The sequence below is a fragment of the Bactrocera neohumeralis genome, chromosome 3 (genome assembly GCF_024586455.1).
Source record: "Bactrocera neohumeralis isolate Rockhampton chromosome 3, APGP_CSIRO_Bneo_wtdbg2-racon-allhic-juicebox.fasta_v2, whole genome shotgun sequence".
NCBI lineage: Eukaryota > Metazoa > Arthropoda > Insecta > Diptera > Tephritidae > Bactrocera > Bactrocera neohumeralis.
This window is the reverse complement of record NC_065920.1, coordinates 70,167,486-70,188,114: the sequence shown is the minus strand read 5'-3', so window position 1 is coordinate 70,188,114 and position 20,629 is coordinate 70,167,486. Positions and strand designations below refer to the sequence as shown.

Below are 20,629 nucleotides of genomic sequence, written 5' to 3'. Positions count from 1 at the left end.
GTCCTTCAGAGAAATAGGAGTTGCTTTTTCTATGGCTACAAAAAAGGACTACATACACGGGTCTACATGCGATCTTCGATCAGCCATCTAATCTAACCTAACCTAACCTACCTACGAAGGAAAATGTAGACAATTTGGACAGCATCGTTTTGTCACCGAATCTGGTTAAGTAAGGCGTCTGTTGTATGTAGAATAATGAGAAGACATTTCCGATTAGTTCTACAAAGAGATTAAATATATTTATGTATGATGAAATGAATTTGTAGTAAGAAACTGAAGGTTACTAGGGTTTTATTATGGATTGAAAATTTCATTAACACTTGAAGCAATTTAACCCGAAGATTACTCCAAATCAATTGGGAAGTTCATAAACATCTAAATTGCTTAATCATATATGTACCAAAAAACCAAACCACAATGTTGCATACAAAGAATTAGAATGAATGAAATTAGCATAACTGGTCGAGCTGTAGAAAACTTTTATTCAAAATCAATGAAATGCAAAAAAAAATATTGGCATGAACTTGCTTGGCACATATTATTTGGAAACCCCCTAAAAAACCAAACAGCAATATTACAAACTTTTATACCTCAACATTATTTCTAATTTTTATTAGCGTTTACTTGTATTAGTAAAATTGACAACGCGTAAAACGTCAAACAAAAACAAGCGTTACGAGCGCGTTAAATTCATTACAAATAGACTAACCAGAATTGTAAATAAGGAAGCCAATCAAAAAGAAATTCCATACAGTTTCAGGTGTGAGTCAGCAGTCGTTTCGAGCTTTAAATGCCGCATTCAAAAATATAAACAAAGAAGCGCGAGCACAAGCGATTTCAAAGAATAATAAACAACACAGTTAATGGTGTCTGACTTTGTATGAAGTTTGTTATGCTGTTTGTTCGCGAAATGAAAGTGTTTTTTTTTCAATAGCCAAACTGGTTTTTCTTTCAAAAAGTCTAAATGGATTGGGAAGTAAACTACTGAAAATTTGGTAATCAAAAGCAAAGCTTTATAGTTGTATTATTACCGTTATTGGAGATTCGGAAATGAAAATGTACAGATTAAATGATCTATTATGAGTAGTGTTAGAGATTGTATTTGATTAGCTATTATTTATCATTCAATGTATTACTTATAACTCGCTTAATTTTTTTTTTTAAATATTATTCAAATTTTATATTTTCATACATTGAAGGGATAGTTCGAACTGAAGCTCTTCGAAATGAAGTTCTAATATTCTGAAGGTTATCGAAGCAGAACGTAGTATAAAATTATCACATATTCGGAACGAACCCAAAGTACTCAGTAATCATAGACAAAGAGTCGATTAAAATTCTTCAATAGATACTTTAAAGTACTGAAAGTACTGTGTTAATTCAATTGAAAGTTCAATATTTGTTCTTCATACTATTTTTTTCTTTTCTATTTTTCTCCCACGTTTGAGACCTATGGTCTTTTTGCCGTCTCAGATTATTTTTAAAGCATCTAATTCACCCAGAACTGACATTATTTTTCTTTATTGAACTATGTCAATGTCATCGTATAACAGCTTGTCGTTCCATCGAATGCGATATTCGCCGTTGCCCATGCGCAAAGAACCATAAATCTTCCGCAGAACTTTTCTCTTGAAAACTCGTAACGTCGACTCATCGGATATTGTCATCGTCCATGCACAATATAGCAGGTCAGTCCGGAATAACACCTAATGGCAATAGTTATTCCGCGTTGGATTTCCAGGCTGACATTGTTGTTGGTGTTAGTGCCGGGTCCAAGATAGAGGAAGTTATCTGTCAACAGTGACGTGGGAGCCAAGTCGATGACTGTTTCTTTGATGACAGGAGATATTTCGTCTTATCCCCCTTGATCCTGACGGAGCTTTTGGTGTTGTTCAACGTCAGCTTAATGACTTTATCAACAAACAAAATTTTCGTTATCGGACTGAGTTCCTCCTGAGGCAGGAAATGCCATTACTATTAATAGCGCGCTTTAAACACGATGTTGCCCGACCTTTTTTTCTCACAATTTACTGAAATCGACACGGACGATCTCTATTTCCAACAAAACGATACGCCGCCTGATGTTTCACGTCAAAACATGGACACTTTCCATGCAAAATTTGGCGACTTGTTAATTTCAAAAAATGACCCAGACAAATGGCCGCCAAGATAATGCGTTTTAACAGCTCTACTTTATTTTCTCTGGGAGTATGTTAAATGAAAGGCTTATGCAAGCAACCAGCAACGTTCGAGGAACTCGAAGACCACATTCAGCGCACTATGGCCAAAATGCTGCTCCGGGTCATCGAAAACGGGTGGATATATACAAACGAAACCATTTGGCCGATATTTTGTTGAAATGGCATAAAATTATCTGGATAGCAAAAACATATTTTGATCAAGTTTGACTATTTAATTTATTTTTAACGCTACGTTTCTCTTGTTGATAGATCCTTTATGTATGATAATGTCAACCATATCCCTTGGCAGTATTTAATAATATAAAAAAATTAAATTAAAATTGGATAGGGTAATGAAAAGCACAGTTTATAAAAGAAAATAAATTCCCACAGAAAATAATTATTTTCATTAATTCATATTTCCGCTACATTACTTTTTATTGCTGAAATTTCATAACTATTATCAAATAAAATCATGTTTTAATGAATAATATAATGAACTAAAGTTACAGTTTTCGCGGAAACAAAAAAAATAAATCAATTTGATTTCACTTGTCAATCAAATTCATATTACTATAAATATAATTTAACGTACATTTGGTTATCATTTGACTAACTTTCGTGCAAAAAAATATTAATTTACATAAAAGACTGGCAAATCATATAATTTACATAAACGAAATCAACTCTGGCGGTCGCTGCTCATGCCAAAATTTATGGTTCGCTCCACAAATAGAACGTTACCGCTGTCATACCGGCAGTCAACAGCACACTCCGTACAAATGATGCCATCAGTTTGTCATATTATTAGCTGCTTTATATTTGTTATGTTTTGTTTATGCGATTTCATTGACTGCACAAGAACAAAAACCGCGACAGCTCAGACAGACCGAACAAAAACGCGCTTGATAATCATTAATAAAATGAAACTAAAATAAAATTGAATATCGAAAGTTAAAATTGAACTGACTGACAGACGTATTTAAGCTCACCAAGTGTCACACAAAAGCAAAAGTTAATAATACTAAAATTAGTGTAATGTAAAAAGGTGCATTTAATATGCAAATTAATTTCTGTGCATACTATATTTGTAAGAATAACCGTATTGTATTTACATAATGTGCGAAAAATACTGTAAAAGTGTATAATTTACTTTTTTTAACCAATTAAATCCAAAACTGTAAACCAAGTTTAATGTCTGGAGAAGTGAATTTAAGGCGTTGATGTGTTAGGTGTGGATATATACATACATATGTATGTACATATAAAATGTGGCAAAAAAGTGCCCAGAAATTGTAGATAAAACGCAAAATATTTAATTATTCATCAATATTTATTTTGTCGCCTTCAAAGTAATCCTAACCAGAGATAATACACTTATGCCAACGATTCTTTTTAAGCACTTTCTGTGATAACCTTCAGCTCCTTCAACAAATTTTGTTTTATCTCTATGATCGACTGAAAACGGGTTCCATTCCGATGATTGTTGGCTTGTTTGCATGTCAAACTCATAAACCCATGTCTCTTCGGCAGTTATAATGCTCTCCATGAATATGAAATCGTAGTTAGCACGATCAAGCATGTCCAAAGAAACTTATTTACGGTACTCTTTTTGAAAAAAATTCAGCTTTATCGAGACGAGTCGTGCAAGAACGCGTTTCATACCCAAAATATCCACCAAAATCATTCGAACGGACTCGCGAGAGATGTCTATCTTTCTCACCATCTCTCTGGCACTTGCCAGCCAATTTTCAAGCACCATATCTTTCGCTTTTTTAATATTTACATCACTTGAAGAGGTCGAAGGTGTTCCAGAACTAAGCATGTCTTCAACGATCTCTCGACCGTCTTTGCAGGCTTTGTACCACTCATAGGCTGGTGTTTTTGATAAAACTAAATCACCGTAAACTTTTCCCAACTTTCGCAACGGCTTCACACTAACTGACTGTAAGACAGTTCGACTTCGACCACTCGGTGCCCAAATACCCAAGAAATGTTCTAAAATAATATTATCCAAATTTGTTGAAGAAGAGTAACAGATTAATAAATAGTGAAAACTTCGCAAAAATTCTATGCTTTGTAAAAAATGTCGAACTGGCTAACTCGGTCACGCATTTATCAAGATCTCTGAGCTGGTAATTTAACTTAAATGTACAATTTCTAAGGATACTAAATTTAGGCACAATACCAAGGATTAACACGTAGCATTTTTCAACCCAATCACGCTACTCGAACCTCTTTCTGCTGCTGCCATATGCAAGGAGCAGGCTTAAAGATCTGAGATATTTGGTTTAACTAGTCCTCGTCTTGTTTCTGCGTTGGAAAATTAAACTATTTCATGATTGGCATTTAAATTACCATATTTGCTGTTTTTAAATATCTTTATACACTAAAAAAAGGAATCAAAATATATGTAATATAAAGATTTGTGTTGGGTTCAATGCACTTTTCATATACATATGTACATGAGATCCAACTTCAAGAGTTTTCTGGCAACATAGCTGCAAATCTATCTAAATATGATCACCGATTCGGAGACCAAGCGTAGAATCTAACGTAACCTAACCTAACTTCCTTCTTTATGCCCAACCTTACAGCATATAAAAAGACATATATTCCAGCCTCTTTAATGCCAACAGCAAAACTGTAAACAATTAAGTAAACTGATATACCCAGCCGAGCAACATGTTGACAGCCTCAAGTGGCAATGTTGCAGAGCAAACAAGTAATACGAAATGAGTACTTCGGAAAAGCATTAGCCGACAAACCGTTTTGTGCTAACCAACAAGTTCTGTCTCATTTTAAATGTTTTGCAATAGGCTGACCGAGCCAACAGCACCAAACCGATCAATTAATAAAAAGCCAAAGTCAAGCTTAAACCGAACGCAGTGTAAAAGCGGCGCGAGTGACGGTAACAGCGTGTATTTCAACGGCAACGGTTTGCTTGAATTTACGAATACTCAGAGCAATTTGCGAAAAAACAAAATCAATACAATTTTGAAACATTAAATTGTTTGACAAAAAAAAACGATGAAGTATCTCTTTTTCGCCACACTGCTCTGTGCGGGCATTATCTTCTGTAATGCTAAGTTAGAGGAGAAATTTTCGTGGAAACAACTGGAGTTTGAATGGCCAAATGCACAAGCTGAACAAGAGGCTATCAGCAAGGGTCAATATGTGCCCGAGAATAATTTGCCTTTGGGTTTGGAGCGTTGGAATGACAAACTGTTTGTCACTGTGCCAAGGTAATGGTTACACAAAAGGTGAAATCACACTAAATTATATAAATAATTGAAAGACATACAAATCTTACGTCAATGACGCATTGTGCAATATGGACAGCATTGGTGTGGATGTACTTAGATTTTGTGTGCCAGAATAAGAAGAAAAAAATTAAAAGTAAATGAATTCTGAATAAATTCGAAAAGTAATTGTGTATAGAATTTAATTGCAGATTAGTTGTGTCAACAGAATATAAAAAACCATTTAATAAGGTGTATTGATTTAATTGTTTGCGGTTTTTGTTTGCAAATAATAGTTATCTGCTTTCTAAGTAAAATCATAAAAGCGTGCTGCTTTAATTTAAAGCTTGTTTTATTATTTGTCATTGTTTTGTACCGTAATTTTTATGACACATGCATACACCGAATGTTTGGCGAAATCTCTTAATACCAAACGGTTTTAATTTATGCAAAAAAAAACAACTAACCGAAAGCCAGAAATGTAAACCAACTAGTTTTCACTACCGGTTTTTTGTCATAGATTTAGTTTGTCAAGTTCATGATAAGCACAGCAGTAAGAGCCGCACCTATATAATTATATGTAACAGTTAGCCTAAATACATACATACATATGTATACTTGTATATCGATGATTCGGTAAATATGGGTAAACATTTTACATTTTATAATAAGCACAGGGTATATTAAGTTTGTCACGAAGTTTGTACCACCCTGAAGGAAACTTGGGACTCTAGAAAGTACATTTATAAATGATCAGCGTGACGAGCCGTGTTGATTCATACATGTTCGTCTGTTAGTTCCTCTGTATACACGCTCACTAATTACTTAATTTTTGAGATATCGATCAGAAGTTTTTACACATTCTTTTCTCTCCAGGAAGCTACTCGGAACTGATAGATCGATCAATATTAAATTATGGTATGGAAAACTTTTTAATTTGACAAGATATCTTCACGAAATTTGGTACAGGTTATTGTACAAAACCCACGTAACAATTTCTAAATAAATTTTTCAGATCGAACTACTATAACATATAGCTGCTATATAAACATAAAGCTCAACTGCCAAAACCCAGATAGATATATTTTTGAACGTTTTTTAACGCTATAAGAAATGCACCTGTGAAGGGTATAATAGCTTTGGTCCAATCGTAATTTACGTTGCAAATTTTATTGTGTTTAAAATTTTTTTTAATCAAGTTTAAAACATAATCATAAATTATAAAATATAAATCTTATTTATAAAGTAAAACAAATAATTTGTACAAAAATATTCCTTACTTACCCATTTGCTGTTTTTTATATTAATATATCAATAACTGCATCTCGCGATACCTCTTTTTGTGAATATTTTTTTGTATATTATTTTAAAAACTTTTCGAACTGCCCTACTTTTTTTCATTGCATTTTAACTTCATTTTATTTTATCACACAATTTCCCACCAAAATTTGCATATATTTTAGATCACGAGAGTCTTCAAATTACATATTTCGTACATATGTATGTACTATAAGTATATTTCAGACTTATAAATAACATATTTTAGAAATTCAATAAAAAAAATCAAATAATTTTATTTTAAACATTTCACATATTAATAATTTCGGCAGACTTCTTTGTAAATTTCACTTATTTAAGATTAATTGAGGCTTTAAGTGCCTTGTAAGGGCATTTTACGAAACTTTAACACCTAACAACTTCATTTTTCTCTACATTTCAAACAAATATTTTACACAAATTTACACAGCTAAAATTTGCATGTATATTTAAGATTAAATACTTTGAGAACACTTTTTACGCTTAATGAACCGATAACATAGCGTTGAGAATTGTAATTGCGTAAACGCATTTTTGTATGTAATCCAACAGCACCTTTTTTAAACAAGTGTAATTGTATTTATTTTATTTTTTAGATAACAAATTTCCCAATTAATTTTAACCTTCACACATTTCTCATTTATAATTACACCGAATCAATAAATTTTTTTTCTCTAAATTAGTATATTTTTTCTTTTTTTATGTTCGTGAGAAGTTTTGTCCTTTAGTCTGTTGATGTCTGTTTGTTTAGAAAACTTTGTTTGTCGCTTGAAAAAAGATGGATGTACAGATGGATGTACAGAAATGTACAGATTCGTACGCGAATTTCCCCGCTGCTCTACTTTTACTAAGTATTTGGAGTTTTTCTTTACTAGAATTTGGCTTTCTCTTTAGTAGCTATGTATATTCCTCTTTCCTGTACACAAAATACCGGAATTCTACTCGAAACAAAAACCAGCACATTCTTCGCCTTTCTAACCGCTTTTTCTATTATGCCGTAAGAGCTAGAAATAATGACGCTTTCATTTTATTTGTATACCGGTGAACTTATTCTTTTCAATATATTATCAGTTATTTAGGTTTTAACTTCTTATTTATTTACATATATGTATGTATTTATAACATTCACCTTGTTGTGCGCAGAGCAATTGTCACACTTAGAATGCCTCATAATCCATTTAGCCGTATACAATTACATTTGTAGCTATAGTGTGAGCACTACTTAATCACTAATTTTTAATTGCCTTTGAACTTTACATTTAACGCTCGGGCAAGTAACCATTACTTTTTTAAACTAAGTTAAAACTTTTATCAACAATCAAATCCTGATGGATTAAAGCAGTGAAGCTCGTCACATTTTATATACATTATTATAAACTCCACTTTACTCAAGATTAATTTCAATAGCAGTCACTTGCTTAATATTTTTTGCCAAAATTTCAAACGCAAAGCGCGAACTAAAAACAAAGCAACAGATGAGAAGCAGCGCCTTGCGCATATTTCACATATACATATATGTAATTTCTGCACAGATATCTACATACATACAAGTACATACACATGTACATTTGAACTTACACTTCAACATTTCCGTTCTAAGTGACACAGATGCCCGCACACACACGGATTTCCGATTGTAGCAACAGAATGTCTATATCTTATATTGGGTTATTTTATTGTTAGAAACTCGACGTTATGTTAATTTCAACACAAGATGTTTATCGAATGCATGAGGTACTTAAAGTTTAACCGCCACTCCAATCCTGTGCCACTTGCGCCGCTGCAAGAGGTGCAGGCTTGAGATCGTGATCACCTGCATTAATTACTTCCAACTTGTATGTTTAAAGCAGTGCCGGGGCCTTGCGTTTATGTTTTAGCATATTATTTTGTAGTATGCTTGTAGTATGCACAATTTTTATCACTAAATTATTGAAATCAAACTGCAATTTCATTTCTTTACGCGTTCTTGTTGAATTTAATTTCGAACTGTCAAAATGCCGCAAACCAAAAACATAACAAGTTAACGGAGATTAACGAGTTCTAATAACTCTTTGTTTGTTTATTTATTTTGATGGCTGCGCTCTCTCAACAGAGCAAACGGTAGTTAAAGTAAATAGAAATTTAACAGCGAATTTTTTGCATAATTTTTCGTCATTTACTTGCATTTTGACGTAATGATATAAATTAAAAGGCAAATTTAAAATGGCTGAGTCATTGCGAATACTTTTAACAGACATAACAGCACAGCAACATACAAACATATGTATGCACATACACTAATTTCCTATACATTGCATCTTTCTGTCAAATCAATTGTTGCTTTGTTATTTCATGCATTATTCAAATTTTATTTTACATGCTTCAGGGCTTTTGCGATAAATTCGCCTACATCTTTTATAATCAGCTTTAGTTATGGCATTTGCTACTAAACAAATCCATTTAAACAATTTTCAACGCCATTACCAAAGTTGTCAATAGTAATGTAATATTATATTCAATTACCGTTAAATTTCTAATTATCATCGTGACAACGTAAGTGAACTTAGTTCAATGTAATTGAACTTAATGGGAAACATGTTTTGACCCACTTTACCCTTGATGCCCCATTTAACCGCAATTTTAGGTAGACCCTATGTTTGTGTTGAAGAAACGTTTACGTAGTTTAGCTGCCAGTTTGGTACCAACTAATTTGATTTTCGTGGTTTTGGCTACGCGGCTTAAAGCAATTTGTTGCTGCGCGCATTAAATTGCAAAATTCTGACTGTAATTATGCAAAGTAGATATTGCCAAAGTTTTTGCAAGCGATTCTTTCTTGTAATAGCTTACAATGGCAAATTACATAACGTTACAAGTACACACATAAATACAAACACTACCTAGTCAATCGCCGTAAACAGTTAATTATACGATTGGCAGCTCTCAATCTGATGGGCAACTCAATTGCGGCGCGAAATCATCAACCGATTTGAGGTTGATTTGTAGTGACTTTGAGTTTTTTCTTATGGTTGCGAAAGAGTTCGTTGGAAACGTGATTTTGAAGCGTGCTAATATTTCTTTTTTGTTTTTTTTTTTTTGTTTTTCTTCTTAATGGAGAATTTACAAATCAAAAGATTATATTGATTTTATTTTTTTGTTCTTGTTTTTTTTTTTAATATATTATAAAATTTATATATTTTTAAGTCAAAATATTTGAGAATAAATATGTTTAATGTTTAAAAAATTTTATATTTTAATTTATAATATATTTATAAAATTTCATTTTAATTTTTTATTTAATATTTAACTATATGAAATAATAATATTAATTTTGAATTTATTTTAAACAATCCAGTAATACGCATACACTTTTAAATTAATTTATAACATTTTATAATAAATATTTTTAATATTTAAAAGTTTAATCTGAAGATTTATAAAAAAAAGTTAATACACATACACATTAAAATTTAATTTTCATTACTTTGTTCATTAATATTATACTTTATTCTATAATTAACTTCCGATTTCTTTTGACAGTATTTGTAGTCACCCTGTGTTCAGAGACATCTGTTGATTATAATATAAAATTTCACACAACTTGTTCCACAATTTATAAAATAAAATAACGGTCTCCAAATTTCATATTTAATAAATAACAAAAATATGCAAAAGCCTTACCTATAAGTGCGTACTCATATAAGCTTCCTATTATATTTCTAGATGGAGGGCCGGTGTAGCAGCTTCACTCAACTACGTTGATCTTAAGACTACGGATAAATCTCCCAAATTGCGTCCATATCCAAGCTGGGAAGCAAATACACTACCAATCGATGTAGAACCACAAGAAGCCAAAACTCCAGCTGGTGGACGTTTGGATGCCGAGAAGCCGAAATCGGTAGAAACCACATTGACGGATAATGCCACAATTATTTCGACTTTCCGCATACAAGCCGACGTTTGTGATCGTTTATGGGTTTTGGATACTGGACTAGCAGATATTCTGGGCAACCCCAAGCAAATCACGCCGAATTCCATTGTTATCTTCGACCTAAAAACTGACAAAGTGCTGCGCCGTTTCCCGATACCAAAAGATCAGATAAAGGACGACAGTTTCTTCGCAAATATTGTAAGTGAATGCATCAGAGTAGATTACTGAGACTTAACACAACACATGCTTATATTACTTTACTTTAAGGTGATTGATGCTGAACGCACGGAATGCAACGACGCCTACGCATATATACCCGATTTGGGCGCTTACGGGCTTGTGGTTTACTCATTCCGCGACGATCGTTCGTATCGTGTCAAACACAATTTCTTCCATTTCGATCCGCTACAAGGTGATTTCAATGTTGGTGGCGTCAACTTCCAATGGACAGATGGTGTATTCGGTCTGGCGGTTGGTCCATTGAAAGCTGATCACACAAAAGATATTTATTTCCACGCTTTAGCCAGCACCAAAGAATTCAAAGTCTCAAATCGTGTCTTACAAAATGAAACACATGTAACGAGTCCAGCAGCTTATTACGATTTCGAATTTGTTGGCGATCGTGGCATGAATGGACAATCCACCGCGGAAGTGTATGACAAAGATACTGGTGTTATATTTTATACACAAGTCAATAAGGATGCTATTGCATGTTGGAATGTGAAACGCCCATATGATTTGGAATCGCAAGGTCTTATCGATTCCGATTCACATGCACTCGTGTTCCCCAACGACATGAAAATCGATAATGAAGGTACTGTGTGGGTGTTGTCGGATAAGATGCCAACATATTTGTACAAAGAATTGGACCCCTCAGCAGTGAACTATCGCGTTTTGAGTGGCAACAATCGCGAGCTCATCAAGGGTACACCCTGTGAAGCTTAAGATTCTTTATACGTAAGACGTTAGCAAGAGTCGAGTGCTAGTATGCAATATAATGCATTTTAATAAGTATAGATATATTTACGTGTGGCACAAATCATTACACACTATGTTTTAAGTTATTGTTATGTGCAAAATTTTATTGTTTACTACTCGTTACTAAAATTGTTTAAGCACACATATTGTGATTTCATAAATGAAAAATAAATTACATATATAAAACTTCTATATATGCGAAATATTGATATTTAAGGTTGTTTCGAAAGGCTACTGCTAATTATTGGTTGAGAAGGGTGGTCCAAAAACGGCAACGGCAAGAGAACACACTCAAACTTCGCAAACCAAACCTCGAAATTATGTAAACTGCTGCACATTTTTTTAGCATACATGAAATCCTGATATCCTAAAGCTATTTCCTCACATCAGTCGGAATTAAATATGCTATATTAATTCTTAATAGCATTAAATACGATACATGTAAATCACAGCAAAATGTGTTCAAAATTGCTTAGATATCATCATTAAGTAAATTGCCAGCCAATTCTACCTTTTCACCAGGCTTAAATGCAGGCATGCCAATATATGGACATGAAGAACAACGGAATGCATCACCTAAGTAGCACTAGAAAGAAATTCATTAATTAAAATTTTATGAAAATAAAGAGTTGTAGCTTACATTGCCACAGCTGGATTTAGCATTTGCTGTGTCAGCCTTAGACTTTTGTGCAGCCTCAGATTCAAGCTCTTCCGCTAAACCGCAAGAACAATTTTTGCAGGCCTTTCGTTTACCAGTGGTGCCACAAACTACACATAATGGGAGAATTAATATATATTATACACATATTTCTATTAGCAGATTATTTGAATATCATAAATTTACACATTTTTGCATACCTCTTAGACTCTCAGGATCCGGTTTTTTCTTATCCTCTTCATCCAACAAATCATCTTCATCGATTAGCTCTTCATCGCCATCACCATTAACTTTCCATACTGATGGTGTTTTGCCGTCTTTCTTAGCAAAGGACAGCTTGATTGCTGAGCCAGTTTCATAATTTGGTTTCTGACTAGTCAAAGTACCGTCCTCCTTATTTATACTAACGTTAATGAAGCCAGAAAGTTTTAGTTCTTGTTGAAAAACTTCCGGTGTACCAAAAATACTGGCTAAATATAATTTTCCATTTGGCTTCAGCAAGCGCAGCAATTTATCGAAAGCATCTGTCAACTGTGCATTTTCAATCACAATTAGATCAAACGTAGACTCGCCGTAAGTAGCTGCATTAAGTATGTTGGGAGATAAAAGTTTGTAAGTAAATTTCAGCTGAGTCATTTGTTTTTGGGAATTAGTACTTACCGAAAGTCAAGCGATTGATATTTTCTAGAATAACCTCGCCGCCAGTTGCCTCTTTCAATTTTTCTGTACTGGCCTGTACAAGAGATGATTGTGTCCATATGAAAAGTGTTTTCTCTGAGCCTTTGAATTGTTCCATTTTAATAAATTATAGATACTTTTGGGTATTAAATTTGAGTTTGCACAATCTGTTAAGATAGTTTGTATGTTTTTTTTTTTTGTACACGATAATAAACAGCTGATTATGACACTGAGACCTAGAGCTGCTAATCATATTAAAAAATTTCGTACATCCGGTTTATTTTGATAGTGCATGAATGGATTGATTAGTACACCTAAATCATTAAACTTTACAACTTTTACTATTTTTCAAAAAGCTAAATATGTTCACTAAACGCAATATATCAGAAAATATAGATTGTATCATATCAATTAATTAAATAATGTTTTTACTCCGCTTCTTCTGTTACCACTTTGTTGAACAAACCCGTCGCCAAATGTCACAATTTCGAACTGTCAAAACTGATTTGTCATTCGACTGGCAATTCTGTTTTTTCTTTCATTCTCTCTTTCTTTCTTTCTCTTTTTCGACTCCATCTTGGACCGCGTGGACATCATTTCCTAAAGGTTAGTGAATTTTTCGTGAAAAAGTGCTCAAATAACACAAGATTCACACTAAAAATAACTAATAAAAGTGCATAAGCAACAACGCTAAATCCCAATAATGAAATTCGTACTAAATATTTGTGAATTTTGCAGGCAACCAAGACAAGCAAAAATATGACCAATTCAAAGGGTTATCGTCGCGGCACCCGAGACATGTTCTCGCGCCCCTTCCGCAAGCATGGTACCATTCCCCTGTCTACATACATGCGTGTGTTCAAAAACGGCGATATTGTCGACATTAAAGGACATGGTGCCGTACAAAAGGGTATGCCCTACAAGGCTTACCACGGTAAAACCGGTCGTGTATACAACGTTACCCCACATGCCGTTGGTGTCATTGTAAACAAACGTGTACGCGGTAAGATCCTACCCAAGCGTATTAATGTACGTATTGAACATGTGCATCACTCCAAGTGCCGTGAGGATTTCTTACGCCGTGTCAAGGAGAATGAGCTTAAATTGAAGGAAGCTAAGGCTAAGGGCGTATATGTGAATTTGAAACGTCAACCCAAGGCACCTAAACCAGCTCACTTCGTTAAGCAGATTGAAGAACCAATCCAATTGGCACCAATTCCATACGAATTCGTTGCTTAAGCGGGGCTTTTTTATGTATGTAATTCTGTTTTTTAGAAAGTATGTGAAAAAATAAATAGAAACAAATTCTATGGAAACTGAACTTGTTGTTCTTATTAGTCATTTGAAATGTTAGATTTGTTGGTAATTGCAAGTTATTGCATTAAATATTAAAAAAAAATAAGTTTGAAAGATATATAGTTATAGACTTGATTCTGAATGATTCAAATAATCCTTCGGGAGAAGATAAACTCAAATAATTAAACCGTTAGAATTTTTATTCATTAAATTTTATCTTTATAATATAGGCGTAATTTTTGTCTTCTCATTAAAATTATTAATAAAACAGTTAGCATAATTTTAAAATTTTCTTATTTGTTTCGCTTTGATAAACAAAAAATTACATTGTAAGGTTATAAAAAAATTAACAATTTTAAAAAATCGAATACCGAGTACTTATTAGGAATTACTTTTGTTATCACTAGGCTATATTACCGTCAAAACACATCACTGACTGCCCGCCAATACCAAAAAAAACTTTCCTTTCACAACACTGTTTTTGACATTTACAAAATTCCGTGAAATTTTCCGCAACGTGCTTCTTAACTTTTCTCGCACACGTCTGCAATTATTTTGAAATACGACTTAATTGTCGGAAAACCAATAAATTTGGTTTCTTTTTAAGTTAAACGAGAAATGTTAGGAAATTGTAAAGTAGGAATAACGCAGTTTAGTAAAGGTGAAGTGATTCAATTAAAACGCGGAAGTAAAAGAACAATACATACACTTGAGTTTCATAAACGTATACACCCAGCTGCGGTGTAGGTTAATCACATTTCTGTGGTACATTCTTAAATAGCCATCCCAATTATAACCTATACCTTACGTTTTGCAAAATATTTGTAGAACTAGTGGTTGCGCTTTGAAACGATATAAAATTGTGCAATAATGTCGTCGGTATATAGTGCTAAAACTGGGCTTTCGTCCATTCTAAAAGCATATTCACCAGCTGAACGAGAAAGGGCTAAAAACATAGCCATCAACAAGGTTCGGTTTGAGATACCCAAACAGAAAGGTATCTTGGATGCAGTCGAAGCCGTTAATGAACACAACAACTTTCAGCCCTTAAATGAATTTGTGGCATTTCTAAAGGAAACTGAACTAAGCGTAAGTTTTTGTGTACATTATACAGCCGTTTATTTATTATTTTACAATACAATTGCAGGACAATGAATTTTCGCAAATAATGTCGGATGCACACAAATTAATATATGATTTAAGTCCAAAATTCACAAATCTGGTAGAGGCACTCATCTCGCTACCATGGACAAAAAGACAACCAACAGCATTGCAAGCTTATACAGAATTTTATATCGACATTATGGTTGCACACAATAAATATGTGGAATTCGGTATACCCAAGTTGATTTCATTGTGGATACCAGCTGATGGTGATGAGGCAATGTGGCCAAATGGTACACCAATAGATAACGTTAAATTAGAATTGGAGGCAATTCATCATTTGTTGGATCGCATTTTAACAGCTATACCAATGAGTTTTGAAGTCGTGCTGGAAACTATTGAAAATAAGTTTCCATACTTCAAGAAAGCAACTCATGTAATCGCCGGTTATGTACATAACGTGCTTTGGTTAACTGAATATAAACCCATTTTCACCGAATTCGTCATGCAATTGTTAATGCAAAAGTAAGTTTATTGTTTTTATGAAAAAATTTTTAATATTAATTTGAATTTTTCACTGTTTTAGATTGGTTGTGTTGGATGTTAATGCACCAAGAAGTGAAATAGAGGAAACAGAATGTGAAGAGGATGAAGATTTAGAAGAAGAGAATGAGGACCAAGAAATTTTCGAAATGGACGATTGTCAAAAATGTAAGAACAAATTTAATTTTAACAATTTCGTGTATTTATGTTAACTAACGACATTTTTATTTACTTTCAGCTTCTAGCGCTAATCAAAAGGACGATGATATGTTGCCAATGAAGCATGCTATTGGGCATACACTCGATATTTGCATGGAGAAAATGTTTAATTTCTTAGATACAAGAAATCCGTATGCTCTCAATGCAACCGCAGAACAAAGAATGCAATTGAACAAATTTTGGAAAGTGCTGCTTACAGCTTTTGATAATGTGATATTGCCATCCCACAATACGCACCATGTGCAGTTTTTATTATTTTACCACAGTAGTTTTAAGGTATGTTTCTTTTTTTTAAGTCTTAATGTTTGAAATAATTATACGCATTTACCTATTAATACAGAACACAATCGCAGAGGCTTTTCTACAATCCCTTTGGGACAAAATTAAAAATCCAAATGTGTCGGCAGTTATACGACAGGCAGCTGTTGGTTACATAGCCAGTTTTTTGGCGCGTGCAAAATTTTTGCCATTACAGTAAGTTATTTTTAATATTATTTTAAAATTTACAATTTTTAGTATTATTTTATTTTTATAAAATTTTTTAATATTTTCAAAATTATTATTTTTTTTATTTTAAAATTCAAATATTTTCTTAATTTTAGCATACTAAAATACTACTTGAAAGAACTCTGTGATTGGGCGCATCAGTATATTCAACGCTGTGATCAGTACCGTCAAAATGGTTCCTTGAAAGCGAACATTGTATTTTTCTCACTGTGCCAAGCTGTTTTCTATGTTATAGCTTTTCGCAGTCGCGATTTAACGGCTGACAGGAAAAGTATGTTTTTCTTTCCTAACTTCAAGCACATATTTCTAAAAAAAAATCCAATTTGCAGGTTTGCTGTTCCTACAATCTCTACAACTCTCCGCCATAGTTACTTGCAACTTTAATCCACTACGCGTCTGTCTGCCTGCTGTGGCCACTGCGTTCGCTGGTGTAACGCGTGCCTATCAGTTGGCCTATTGCCATGCAATATTGGAACGAAATGCACGTCGTAAATTAGCAACAGTATATGCTAATGATACCGCCACACCAGAAGAAACACTTGACACATTCTTCCCCTTTGATCCGTATTTGTTGAAAATGTACGTAGTATTTGTTGTTGTCGATATAATTGAATTTCTAATACTTTTAGTTATTTTTAACGTTTAGGTCGGAGAAAAAAATTACCCCACATTATCTGCAATACCAAGCCAGTGAAGCTGAGGAGGCATCCGTAGTTGCCACACATATGTCGCCACTGCGGCAGCGCAAACGTGGCGATTCTGAGATGTGTGATGATATTGATGATTTCATAGTAGCTGATAAGCGTCAAAAAATTATGGAATTAGCGCGTAGTCAGGAGCGCGAAGCGCAATTCACATACGGACTATCACCAGGTTTTCATATGTAAATGGACTTGATATTGGCGTATTGGTGCTGTTTCCATTATTTAGTTAATTTTCTTCAAATGTTATATTCTCAGAAACATATTTTTTTTATGTTGGAAAGTTGTGATTTTTAGTAATTTATTTTTTTTTTTTGAGGATATATAACCTAAAATATTTGTGCAACAGCATGTTTGGGCTACTTTAATAGATACTTTTGCGTTTAAAGTATAGACTATTGTAAGACTTGTAAAAAAATTAGTTTTTCCAAAGAAATTTATTTTCTTTTCCATATAACAATGAAATTATTTAAGTTTGGTTAGTATAGATGTAGAAGTTGTATAACAGTGAAATCAAAATAATATGCATACAATGAACTACAGTGCGTTTTACTTTTTATTCGTCGATTTCAATTTCTGTATGCCATGTTTCACTTTTAAATGTGCTATCCTTTGACCCGAAGTGCGGAATTCGAGCTCACAGTGTTCACATTGAAACGGCTGTGCGCCGGTATGCAGCCTTAAATGCACATTGAGCGCTTTCTTGGTCAAATAAGTTTTCGTACAAACGATGCAAATGTGTTTTGCACGCTCCGTGGTGTGTGTTAGCATATGCTGCTTCAACGTACTACTCAAACTAAAGCTTTTATCACATGTGGCACATTTATGTAACCGCTCACCTGTATGCACAACTAAGTGACGTTTTAAATCGGATTGTTTACGAAATTGATCCTTACAAATATGACATTTAAGAAGTTGCGATGAATTTTTCACGCGTTTTTGATTTATATGTTGCATATTTGTTGCGCGACGCTTTGTTATTACATTAAATTCTATAACTTTAACGGAGGCAGGATTTGTTAAGCTGGTGACAAACACTAAAGCATTAATTATATTGGTTACGTTCGGCTCCTGATTGGATTTATCTGTGTTTAGTAAACGTTTCAAGTGTGTCAACATGTGTGTTCTACTACGCGCTTTAGTTTCAAAGACACGCGCGCAATAGGAGCATTTGAAGCAACGAAGAAAGGCTGAAGCGGATATGCGTCGTTTACGATTATAAGTCCCATGATATATACGCCGGTGATCACGTAATGTGGAGGAATTTGAAAAATGTCTGCAAAAAAAATAAATATTTATTGTATCTATAGGCGGAAGTAATAAAAGAAAACCTTTCACAAGTAATGCATTTCCATTTATACACAACACGCTTCCTCTTTAAGTGCTGCGATATATTTGTTGTTTCTGGTGGGCAAGCTGCAGCGGATGAATCTGGTATTTCGCAACTGCTTTCGGTGCTATTAGCATAGATTTCAGTAGGTGTTGGTAGTAGTTGTTGCAAAAATTTAGAGTCTGAATCAACTTGTTTATGTTTGTGATAAGTTAGTGCGATGCTGGATTTGAACATTTCTTCGCATATTTTGCATTTATATGCGACTTGGTACATTTGCTCGTGGGTGCTAAAATCATTAACAACAAAATTATATATTTATTTATTAAAATGTATATATTAATTAAATATATACCTCATATGTTTGTCCAGCAATTGCAGTGAACTAAATCCTTTATTACAAACTGAGCAGGGATAATATTTTGCCGGTATGCCTTGCTGCTCATCTAAACGATGTATTTTCATATGCTCGTGCAGTTTCGATTTGGTGCTGAATGCACGCTCACACAATCCACAGTTGTAGGGGCGTTCGCTTGTATGCACACGTCGGTGTCTTAAATTATGTCACATATTTATTGATTCTTATATGGTTAAATTTCACATATTTTATGTAACGTGCTAACCTGATGTAATCGTATGATTTTCGAAATTCTTTACCGCAAAATTCACATATATATACAGCACACCCATCTTTCCTTACAGTACGCTGTACACTCAGGTAGCATTCAACGCCTTGTGCATTTAAACAATCTTTAAGTTGCACATCATCAATTATACGTTCTTCTTGTTGTTGTGTTGCTACTTCAATAAAATTTCTGGGATTGTCCAAAACATTCATGTTTGTAACATCTAAATTCTCTTCAACTTCCAAGACTGGTGCTTGTAAGGAACTCATTTCCATTTGAAATGTTTTCAGTTGCTCCAAAACGCTTTGAGTTAATGCCAAATCATCATCTTCTTCTATTTTATCAAAAGCATTTTTAGATTTGTTACCATCTTTGTGCACCAAATTTATGTGCCTACTAAGTTTTTGTTTGTTCCCATACACAGATGGACATCGGTCGCAGGCGTAGCTCTCTGTATGTCTCAATATTTTTGACGGGTGCACCTTTTCAGCATGTAAACGTAAATTACTTTTTTGAGTGAAGCTGTTTTGGAAAAAAATATATGCGATCAATATAAAATTTATTATATTTGCGTGACTTACCTGAATGGACATTTAGTACATTGGAATCGCTTTAAATTTAAATCGTGTTTCTCTAAATAATGTCGTCGCAATGAGGAATCCTGTGAAAATCGCTTATGACATTCCGAGCACTACTCCAGCAAAAAAAATATATTTTAAAATAAGATTATTTTTGTATAGAAATAAAATAATTTTAACCTCAAAGGGTTTATCTGGCAAATGCATAGCTTCATGGCGACGCAGAAGAGATGGTTTTGTAAATCGCTTACTACATGTAAGACAAATAAATCGGCCAGCCTTGTGGTTAATTCGAGATTCTTGAATTCTAGGAGGGTCTTCTGTATTGTACCGCTGTAAAATTTAAGATTTAATTAATTTTTTTTAAATAATTTAAAATACTTACGCTTTCATCCATAATGTCTAATGTATTCTCTACTATTGAAATTGTAGAAGTTTAATTTTTGTGATTGATTTAATTGTTCTTCGTTAGAGATTATTTTTATTATTAAACATCAAAGAAAAGAAGTCAATTGTACAAACAAAACAGAAAAACAATATTATGGAAAACAAAACAAAAAGGCGGTAGAATCATATGTGGGGATTGGGCAACACTAAAAAATTATAAAGTTTGTTTCTTAACTGCTAACTATCACTAGCTGTCAAAGTTTCTGCTGGAGAAGCGTGTCTCGGAGAAATTAGCAAGTTAAGAGCGTAAAAAACAGAGAAAGCTGCTAGTTTCTGTTCTTAAAATTTCTTCTAGTAGGAAATATCTACTATCATTTG

General features: G+C 33.5%; 5 protein-coding genes across 6 annotated transcripts; 3 read left to right on the top strand and 2 right to left on the bottom strand.

Annotated features, from left to right (window-relative positions):
• The first annotated feature begins 5,051 nt into the window (after positions 1-5,051).
• Positions 5,052-11,816, top strand: LOC126752306 (protein yellow). The gene is made up of 3 exons (XM_050463015.1): positions 5,052-5,425; positions 10,439-10,844; positions 10,914-11,816. Exons 1-3 carry the CDS (start codon positions 5,211-5,213, stop codon positions 11,589-11,591), a joined length of 1,299 nt encoding a protein of 432 aa, XP_050318972.1. The 5' UTR covers positions 5,052-5,210; the 3' UTR covers positions 11,592-11,816.
• On the bottom strand, positions 11,701-13,185 carry LOC126752307 (anamorsin homolog). The gene is made up of 4 exons (XM_050463017.1): positions 12,943-13,185; positions 12,483-12,863; positions 12,265-12,392; positions 11,701-12,210 (listed from the first exon to the last, which is right to left on the bottom strand). Exons 1-4 carry the CDS (start codon positions 13,076-13,078, stop codon positions 12,097-12,099), a joined length of 759 nt encoding a protein of 252 aa, XP_050318974.1. The 5' UTR covers positions 13,079-13,185; the 3' UTR covers positions 11,701-12,096.
• A 288-nt stretch (positions 13,186-13,473) lies between these two features.
• LOC126753018 (60S ribosomal protein L21) lies at positions 13,474-14,281 on the top strand. The gene is made up of 2 exons (XM_050464109.1): positions 13,474-13,566; positions 13,699-14,281. Exon 2 carries the CDS (start codon positions 13,720-13,722, stop codon positions 14,197-14,199), a length of 480 nt encoding a protein of 159 aa, XP_050320066.1. The 5' UTR covers positions 13,474-13,566; positions 13,699-13,719; the 3' UTR covers positions 14,200-14,281.
• A 461-nt stretch (positions 14,282-14,742) lies between these two features.
• Positions 14,743-17,867, top strand: LOC126752248 (RNA polymerase I-specific transcription initiation factor RRN3). Its single transcript, XM_050462923.1, has 8 exons — positions 14,743-15,345; positions 15,404-15,885; positions 15,947-16,071; positions 16,142-16,398; positions 16,463-16,596; positions 16,725-16,900; positions 16,959-17,208; positions 17,276-17,867. The coding sequence occupies exons 1-8, from the start codon at positions 15,127-15,129 to the stop codon at positions 17,514-17,516; spliced, it is 1,884 nt and encodes a 627-aa protein (XP_050318880.1). The 5' UTR covers positions 14,743-15,126; the 3' UTR covers positions 17,517-17,867.
• Positions 17,749-20,427, bottom strand: LOC126752247 (zinc finger protein 107-like). 2 transcript variants are annotated; one of them, XM_050462921.1, is made up of 7 exons: positions 20,250-20,427; positions 20,045-20,197; positions 19,868-19,977; positions 19,284-19,808; positions 19,016-19,213; positions 18,662-18,949; positions 17,749-18,606 (listed from the first exon to the last, which is right to left on the bottom strand). In XM_050462921.1, exons 1-7 carry the CDS (start codon positions 20,259-20,261, stop codon positions 17,880-17,882), a joined length of 2,013 nt encoding a protein of 670 aa, XP_050318878.1. In that variant the 5' UTR covers positions 20,262-20,427; the 3' UTR covers positions 17,749-17,879. The 2 variants fall into 2 exon arrangements, with proteins under 2 accessions (XP_050318878.1, XP_050318879.1); XM_050462922.1 differs by having other exon boundaries at positions 20,045-20,184.
• Positions 20,428-20,629: the final 202 nt, after the last annotated feature.

Bases quoted from the DNA above. Each gene is read 5' to 3' on its own strand.
- LOC126752248 (XM_050462923.1), top strand. From the start codon at position 15,127: ATGTCGTCGGTATATAGTGCTAAAACTGGGCTTTCGTCCATTCTAAAA. The intron at 15,346-15,403 runs GTAAGTTTTTGT...ATACAATTGCAG, and splicing joins TAAAGGAAACTGAACTAAGC to GACAATGAATTTTCGCAAAT. The intron at 15,886-15,946 runs GTAAGTTTATTG...TCACTGTTTTAG, and splicing joins ATGCAATTGTTAATGCAAAA to ATTGGTTGTGTTGGATGTTA.
- LOC126753018 (XM_050464109.1), top strand. From the start codon at position 13,720: ATGACCAATTCAAAGGGTTATCGTCGCGGCACCCGAGACATGTTCTCG.
- LOC126752307 (XM_050463017.1), bottom strand. From the start codon at position 13,078: ATGGAACAATTCAAAGGCTCAGAGAAAACACTTTTCATATGGACACAA. The intron at 12,864-12,942 runs GTAAGTACTAAT...TACTTAATGCAG, and splicing joins TATCAATCGCTTGACTTTCG to CTACTTACGGCGAGTCTACG. The intron at 12,393-12,482 runs GTATGCAAAAAT...CATTATGTGTAG, and splicing joins GGATCCTGAGAGTCTAAGAG to TTTGTGGCACCACTGGTAAA.
- LOC126752306 (XM_050463015.1), top strand. From the start codon at position 5,211: ATGAAGTATCTCTTTTTCGCCACACTGCTCTGTGCGGGCATTATCTTC. The intron at 5,426-10,438 runs GTAATGGTTACA...TTATATTTCTAG, and splicing joins CTGTTTGTCACTGTGCCAAG to ATGGAGGGCCGGTGTAGCAG. The intron at 10,845-10,913 runs GTAAGTGAATGC...CTTTACTTTAAG, and splicing joins ACAGTTTCTTCGCAAATATT to GTGATTGATGCTGAACGCAC.
- LOC126752247 (XM_050462921.1), bottom strand. The intron at 19,214-19,283 runs GTTAGCACGTTA...ACATAATTTAAG, and splicing joins AAATCATACGATTACATCAG to ACACCGACGTGTGCATACAA. The intron at 18,607-18,661 runs GTTTTCTTTTAT...TTTTTTTTGCAG, and splicing joins AAATGCATTACTTGTGAAAG to ACATTTTTCAAATTCCTCCA.